An 8,306-nucleotide genomic window follows, 5' to 3' on the forward strand; every position below is an offset into this window, starting at 1 on the left:
TCTTTACACATATAGATAAACTTCAAGGTCAATTCTGGATTCTTCTTTCTTCTAACTTTCTCCTTTCTCCCTAGGATCTTATCTTTGCTTTTAGCTAAATTACCATATTTATCCCAATAACTCTAAAGGATTTATATTGAATATCACAAATTTAGAGCTTCAGATCATATTATGTTTCTGAGATTTAGACCAGTATCTTCAAGTGCCTGCCAGGCAAATCCATTTGAATCTTAAAAGTACCTCAAATTCAACAAGTACAAATTTAAACCCATGGTCTTTTTTTCTCTTAAAAACAACATTTTCTTCCATCCATCCAGTCAGCTAGGTCAGAAACTTAGATGCCTTTCTTTAACGATTACTTCCTAAATAATTCCCCCAGGCTGTTTCTTTCTCTCCATTTCCTCTCCCAATATGCTAATGATTTCCTAATTTATATATGGTAACCACACTGTTCTTTCCTCGCATCCATTGATATCAGAGTAGCCAGAGATGTGTTTTCAAGATGCAGATATGATAATGTAATGCCCTTCTTTGACAAAAAACCATCAAAGCCAGTAATGAGTTTCTTATCCCTTTAGCGTAAAATAGGAAGTTCCTAATGTGGTTTACAAGGCTCCTCCTGTTCTGGGAGGAGCCTTCTACCCCAGGCTCATCATGAACTACTCTGTTTTTAATTTTCCTTTATATATGATTAATATATCTCTAAATTGTCTTTCCTATGTGTAACTGGACACTTCCCCTTTCCAGAGAGAAAAAAGGTAAAGCAAAAATGTCTTTATGTCATTATTTTATTGATGATGTGTTTTATAGAATCACAAAATTTAGAAACTTAAGAAGGATTTAGGTATCACCTAAATTCAAAGAAATGTGTGTTTCTAGGTTGCTAAATTCGAAGAGAAATTATGATTTGGTGTGGTTCATTTAAAACAGGTCACAAACAGAATTATATTTCAAATTTAGAAGATACAGTATTAAATGATTCGTCTTATCTTGGATATTTTTCCTCAAGGAGAATTTTTCTGGAAGAAAAAGTACGTTTATGGGTGGGCTTATTAAGAGAAAGAGAGAAAGGCATGCTATTTTAATCATTAAATTCTTGATGGGTGACTATCATCATCAAGAGGAGATAGAAAAGAAATAAGAGCCAAGAGAATCTGTTGTTTGCCAGCAATCAGTTTACCAGAACACCTCTAGGTGAACATTTTCTAAGTGGAGTGACAGACTAATTGCATCTATGGGGATGAGAATCTGCCATAGAAGAGGATGCTGTTGGTCTTATTTTGCCTGATGAAGAATAGGAAAGGGTGATTACAATGGAACTCTTCATTAGTTGGACGTGATGATGTTACTTTTACTACTACAGCGGTGGCAGCTGAAGCCTCTGCTCCCTCCTCAGTAACCTCCACAAAGGCCTTGTGTAGGACTTTAGATACCATGAGACCGCGGCTCCCAGTCATGCCTGAGAGGTCTGCATCCCCATTGAAGATATCCACCATTCCCATAGTTCTCAACGTGTCCTTGAGGTCATAGCTCTCTTCCACTTTGAACCGAGGTAAGTGTAAATCCACATGTGTCTCTCTCATATTCTGTGAACTTGTCCATTCCAACAATTTCTCAGCCGTGAGTTTCTCTTCAAGCTATACAAACGGAAAAAAGAAACTGATATGACTAACTATCAATCTCTAATAAACCTTAACAATGAATTGACTATGTGGAGAATGCTTATTTTGGCAATAAATGTGAAATACAGAAGGTTCACTTTATTAGATATTATTATTCTAATAGGCAAAATATGAGTCCTGAATATATAAATACATTGGGTTATATGTGTATATGTATATATGTATGTAAAAACAGAATAATGTTTTTATGTATATGTAATGTGTACATATGTATGTATACAACTGTATAATACACATGTAAAAATATGATTACATTATTTCATACACAATGAACTATATATATCACTATTCCTTGTGCTAACAGCCTATTACATGTGTCAATTTTTAATAGCCTCATCTTATTTTTCTGTATATATTATTTAGTACACATTGCAATTATTAAATTGCAATTCCCCAAATTCCTAAATTTCTATTCCCTTTTTTACTTGGTGTATTCGTAAACTTTCCTCACATTGCTATATATTTCTCCCAGTCAAGTTTAAATTGCTGCATAATAATATCATCAAATTGATATCCAATGCATGTAACTCTAATAAATTAATAATTAACTAAGCCTTCAGTTTGTGTCAGACCCTATGCTTAAATATTTGCAATATGAAGGTGAGTCATCATTCCTCATTTTGAATTTTTCATCATTTTGAGGCAAGTCAGTCATAAGCTTTTACCTTGTTTAAACTTGGTATCTTTGGAAAAATGTCAGGCAGTAGAAGGAAGAGTTGTAGATGCAAGTTCTTACCTTCTGCAGACCATCGATTTCATTTGGCAGCAGCACAATCATGCTTAGATCTTTGCCTTTGTATGGTATTTCCAGGACCTTGGCCTGTACATCCTCCAGCGAGGCAAAATGAAAGGACGTGTGTTGCCTCATCATCTGTATGGACTTGTATGTATTCTACAATAAATCAATGTGTCCAACAAATACCAAGTGAGACACAAGGCAAAAAGATAATATTATTGAGATATCAACACATTCTTCTTTTAAGAAATAATCCAAGAATTTAATGAGTTAGAGACAATAGCTTCTTCAGGTATTCCTAACTAAATAAAGTTATAAGATTAAAACAACAAAAAAACAGACATGAACAATTTTATTTTTTATTATCATGGTACATTCCATCAGAAATGTTTAAATTTATTAACATATTACATTATATAAATAAAATATAGACAATACCTTGTTTGGCCGAAATTTTTCCTCTTTAGTATGTTCTTTGTTAAATTTCTTCTCCCACTGCCCTTTGAAATAGATGGCGTTCACAAGAACCAGTGTCGTATCGTTGCCAATAGCCCCATCAGGAATTAGGTTTTTAATTTTTTCTGCAAGGGAAAGAATAAAAGAGTCTTTCACACAAGGTACAAATGGCTTGTCTGGAAGATGCTTTGCAAATGTTCGTGACTGATCATTAATTATTCACCCAAATCCCTACTAGAGACTCACTGACTTTGATCTTTGAATTATTAGACTCACTGACCAATGGTTCACCAGATGCGGCTTTCTTCAAGGCTCCAGTCGCATAAAGTTACCCATGATGGAGACATCACTTCTTGTGATAGAGAAGGAGTTCAGGTTCTCTGTGTATGAATGACTCCATTCATCTGATTTGGAATCCTGATAAACTGATTTTGTCTACTCTTTCAACATGTGTCTTTCCTTTCTCCCTCCTTCCTCTTCCTACTTTTTTTTTTTTAACTATGGGGTCCCCATTAAGAGGAAGTAGGCCCTGATTACTTTTTAGGACAAGTGACTTGAGCTCTGTAATATGAAACGCATGTCCTGTGTTGTCAGACACTACTTCCGGGGATATCTTCCTGTTCACTCTCATGTTGATTTGCTGTAAGTTTGGCCTGTAATGAGAGGTGGGAGGTAAGAAAGATGTCTATAGAATGGAGACTTTGTCAAGCTCTTTGCCCTTGATGGGGGAGAAAGCTGTGATAATCCCTGCAGAACGTGTGGCTACAGATGTGGTCCAGGCAGCTCCAGCTCGGAGGCAAAAGGGTGATTTACCGGAGAGCTGCTTGTTTCCCAATTAGTGAAGGAGATGAGAGATGCTTTCTAATGTTTTCTTTTAAATATTCATCATAAAAAATTGGCTCCAATTTAAAGTAAAGGACATGATCTCAAAATAGGCCTGAGCAGAGACAGGGGATCCACAAAGCTATTGTCATGCAGGGCCATAGGCAAATAATTCTCCAGATGTGTTTCCATCTAATTGGCTTCCTGTGATTTCCTCCTTGGCTCCCCTAGGCTCTCTTCATATTCATTTGGACAAATCCTTCATCTGGAGTGCCCTCTTCAGCCCTCCCTCCAAACCCATCTCAATCCCCACCCCTGGTCCCCATGCAGTGTCAGGCACAGGGCTCACTCGCATGGGTTTCTCAAAGGTGTTTCTATAATGGGTGGCTCTCCTACCATTCGTTTGACTTTCCACCCAGGAGTTAATCTTCTTTCGACTTTCTTCTGGAGCATGTGCAAAATCAACAGATTCCACACTGGTCTGGTAAAATTTCTTGATGGCATCTAAATATTCCTTTGAGATATGAAGGAAGAAAGTAGGAAGTAAGAGTAATTTATGTAACTACATATTACCAAATTTAGTTATTTACAATTATAGTGAGCTGAATCCAGACCCTGAACAGATGCAGTATCTCCTGTCCATGCATATTTTTATACAGGTGACATGTAGGCAATGCAAAAGGGGAGTGTGGGCTGGCGCAAGAAAGAGGTCACTGAAAGTCAATATCATCTGGCAAAAGGCAGAAGCAGAAGAGGCTGTAGTTTGCAAACTGCAGAGCAGGCTTCCCTGAAGGAGATTCATTGCTTCTCAGGCCTCGCTCCAGTAATTTCAACCATGATGTTTCTGATCTTTGTTTTTATATTTCATCCTGTGCATTCAGTATTTCCTGGTACTTCCTCAACTATTCCCAGGAACTCACCCAAGCCTGCCCATTCCAATAATATCCCATTAGTCATACATTTCCCACCAAGATATATGTTATGTGACTGAGTCAGTGCCAGTTTATCGATGGTATCTTATTACTTATTACTCTTACTCACCCTATTACCCAACCTCCTCTTTTATTACAAGATTATCCCTAAATCCACACTTCAGTGATGTGTTGTTGGGGTCTGGGACACTCCAGTGGGGGAGAGTTGTGGAAATGGAGCTAATGCACTCTGAGTAAATGCTCTCCACCTGGGCCGGCCAGGCTCGTCTGCCTTGCTTTCTTCCATTTGGCCACTGAGAGACACAGACATCAGGCTGCAGATGAAAGGTGGGTAGGCCAGGTGAAATTTACCTGTAGAAATTGATACGTTTTTTCTCCGAAGAGCTTGTTGGTGATCTTCAGCTCATATGCATCAGTGGATTTGCTTAATTCAGTCAGAAGCTTTTGAAACTGGTGATGAACATTTCCTGACCTATCAACCTTCAAACATCAAAAAAGGAGATCATTCAATTGCTGTATCAATGTGAATACTAAACCCATGCTAAGTCCATTAGATCAGTCCCTAAAGGCTGGTAGTCTCAATGAGGACCTTTGTGCTTATTCCCTGATACTTGGTGTATTTCACCTCAAATACCCTTCAAAATCCACCTTATGTTTGACTTCTTCCAGAAAATTCTTCTTGCTCTAATGTACTGCAATGTTTTCTCTTCTGAACTATAGATGCAGCACTGTCTACCACTGGATTTTTTCCTTGTTGATTTAAAGGGTTAGGTTTAGCTTCCCAGTTAAACTCTCAGCTCCTTAAGGGCAAGGACCATATTTCACTTCTAACAGCCATCAAGGATATGAGTATGTTGAAGGTTGGATATTTTAAATAGATTATGCCAGGAAGCCCTGTTATACCTGTTGGTGGTATTATCTTGTAAGACACGTTGACTGATCTGTGGCTCTTTCCTCATGATGGTCATTCTCTTCACGTAAGAAAAGTGTGTGCCAGGTACATGGCTAAGGACTTTACATGGGTAACTCTAAGTCTTTAGTTCAATTCAGGTGAAAACAATAAGGCTCAGAGAATTGAAAGTAAACCTCTTTATAGGGACATAAATTAGAAGTGCCAAGTTTTAAACCTAAGCCTGTTGAAATCTAGAAACTCTACTTTCCAACAAAGCATTTTGTACTATTAAGGCTGTAAACCAATGTATTCCATACCAATCATTTTCCAAAATATACTTGCACTTGTGCTTATTCCTCTTAATCTCATTTATGACTCAATTAAAATTAAATATTTTGCAACATTATTGTGATTAGTATAGTTATAGCTATTTTATAATAATAACAACATTTATTATGACTTTTTATGGGCAAGGCAATGTTGTAATTGTTTGTATGTATTTGCATGTATTGAGTCAGATTTTTTATTACCCTTAGTTTTCTGGGATGAGGTCACTGGGACTCTGAGCAGTTGTGTCCTGCTCGTGTTCACCATTTGTGAAGAGCAAAGCTGGAGTTTGAACCTAGCCTATCCTGATCCAGACCTATGCTCTGAGGTACGGTGCTGACTGTCTTTCAGTAATGCAGAAAGGAGGAATAATAATTATGTGCCATGAAATGCCAACCCACTCTGTATGTCTCAATCTTTTTGTCCAAGATTTTCCCTAAAAGTGGCCTTTTCTTAGTTTCTGTGGAGTTCCAGGTTTAAACTATGACCTGTTCAGGGATCTAAAGCTGAACCATAGTGCTCTGTGACTCACGTGATATGTTGCAGCTTTTTCTGTGATGTTCTCTGTGACTTGATCAAAGTGAAGAACCTGGAAGACACGTGAAGCGGGACAAGAAAACTTTACTCAAAAAATCTGTTTGAGTCAGTGGTCTCACAGTTATGGAAATTCCTGCTCAGCCCCCTGTGCTACCCATCAGGCTGCCACATCTATTACCATCTGCTTGCTAGCCGACAGAACCACAGAAAAAAACTGCAACAGGACAACGTAATGATGCTGATAGCTACCTTGTTAATTTGTTGTGCAGTGTTGTTTTTGGCCCCTAAGAGGACCATCCCTAATGCTGATGCGATGCTGATAGGTGAATAGAAGATGTTGTTCTCTTTTGATTTTCTGAACTGTTGGAACAGATCGAACATGAATTTGGTGTTGGCTTCACTGAGTGAATTCATGGTGAACTCGATGTGATCTGGAACTCCTGGAAAAGCATCAGATTCCTGTCAAAATGGCTTTAACAAATGGAATGGTATTTTGTAGTATAATTTTCTTAAAGAAATGACATATCTGTGTTGTGAGATGTTGACATTTAAAGTTTTTCTCTTCTTATTTTTAACGTTTCAATCTTTCTACAATGTGCATATATTAAATATATTAATGTCCTAATTAGAAGGCGCACAAAATTACTGTTTTTAAAGACTACTGTAAATAAGTAATAGACCCTCTTTCCTTCATTGCTGGCTACACTAGGGCTAGGTAGGAAGGCTTTATAATGAATGCTAACAGGAGATTTCTGCGGATCACAACCAACCAGCTCTTAAGGTGTGCCCCTGACGTCTCCTTCAAGACTCTCTGGCTGCAAGGCACTCTCCCTCTGTGTTCCTAAAAGTGCCTTGGTTTACTTGGAAATAAGCAATTTAGATAAAGGACTAACCAGATGAAATAGGTATTTTAATTTTGCTCTGGCAGAATAAGTAAAATATAATCAGACAGAATGCAGGAGATACATGATATAGAACACAGTATCATTATTATTCTCAAAAATAATTCATGTTATTAAGCTGGAGAGGCTTGAAGCACTTACCTGTGTTCCTAGAGGAAGCAGAGGTGGGCAGAGAGGCTGTGTGTCTGTGGAATGAAGGGTGAGATCCTGAATTTATGCCTCTCCTCTTGCTGCCTCTCCCTTTGTGGTTAGTATTTGAAGTTACTCAACTTTAGATTTCACAAGCAGGCTAACACTCACCTTTATGAATATGAAAATTTATGACAAAGGACAGGATTACAGTTCTACCATTGTACCTACTTTTTAATCTGTAGGGAAAAAATAAAAATGCAAATCAGCAATCACTGGCTCATGCGAAATACATGCGAAATACATGGCTCATTCTAATACCAATGAGAATAAGTTTAGAATTCCAATTTCCTCTCATTTGTTTCAACTCCATCCCTTTGTATTCTACCCCAGCTGTAAAACAAAAACAAAAACAAACAAACAAACGAAAACCCCACCATTCTTTTCTTGGATTTTGCATTGTCTTTTAGGCATACTTTGAATACCAAACAACTAAAAAGCTTATATTTCCTGTTTTTCAGTTCTGAAAGTTTTTGTCATCCTACAAATTTCCTTAGTAATTTTTCTGTATAAGAAGGAATATAGTCCTAATTCTAAGTCCAAAGAGATACTGAAGAAGTGTACCTCAGTATCTCATAGCATACTATGGAGAATAGGATTTGATTCTACTGCCTTCTCCTGAATGCTCAGTCTTGGCAGTGATCCTACCAGTCACCTCCCGTGCCCCTTGCAACCATCCCAGATGGTTTTGTGTTGCATAGGGTCAGTGACAAAGTTATCTACCTTGTTGAGTGATATGGTTTGGCTGTGTTCCCACCCAAATCTCAACTGGAATTGTATCTACCAGAATTTCCACATGTTGTTGGAGGGATCCAGGTAGAGGTCATTGAA

The 8,306-nt window shown here is 37.7% G+C and overlaps 1 protein-coding gene across 1 annotated transcript; it reads right to left on the minus strand.

Moving 5' to 3' along the window:
- Positions 1-774: 774 nt before the first annotated feature.
- Positions 775-7,482, minus strand: LOC100441148 (serpin B3). Its single transcript, XM_002828284.5, has 8 exons — positions 7,428-7,482; positions 6,634-6,824; positions 6,380-6,436; positions 4,980-5,108; positions 4,093-4,210; positions 2,857-2,999; positions 2,419-2,574; positions 775-1,637 (listed from the first exon to the last, which is right to left on the minus strand). The coding sequence occupies exons 2-8, from the start codon at positions 6,796-6,798 to the stop codon at positions 1,233-1,235; spliced, it is 1,173 nt and encodes a 390-aa protein (XP_002828330.1). The 5' UTR covers positions 6,799-6,824; positions 7,428-7,482; the 3' UTR covers positions 775-1,232.
- Positions 7,483-8,306: the final 824 nt, after the last annotated feature.

Source organism: Pongo abelii, chromosome 17 (assembly GCF_028885655.2).
Source record: "Pongo abelii isolate AG06213 chromosome 17, NHGRI_mPonAbe1-v2.0_pri, whole genome shotgun sequence".
NCBI lineage: Eukaryota > Metazoa > Chordata > Mammalia > Primates > Hominidae > Pongo > Pongo abelii.

Excerpts from the sequence above, each read along its gene's own strand:
- LOC100441148 (XM_002828284.5), bottom strand. The coding sequence starts at position 6,798 with ATGAATTCACTCAGTGAAGCCAACACCAAATTCATGTTCGATCTGTTC. Across the intron at positions 5,109-6,379 it reads AAAAAGCTGCAACATATCAC|GTTGATAGGTCAGGAAATGT; the intron begins GTGAGTCACAGA and ends TGATGTTTGAAG. Across the intron at positions 4,211-4,979 it reads AAACGTATCAATTTCTACAG|GAATATTTAGATGCCATCAA; the intron begins GTAAATTTCACC and ends CATATCTCAAAG.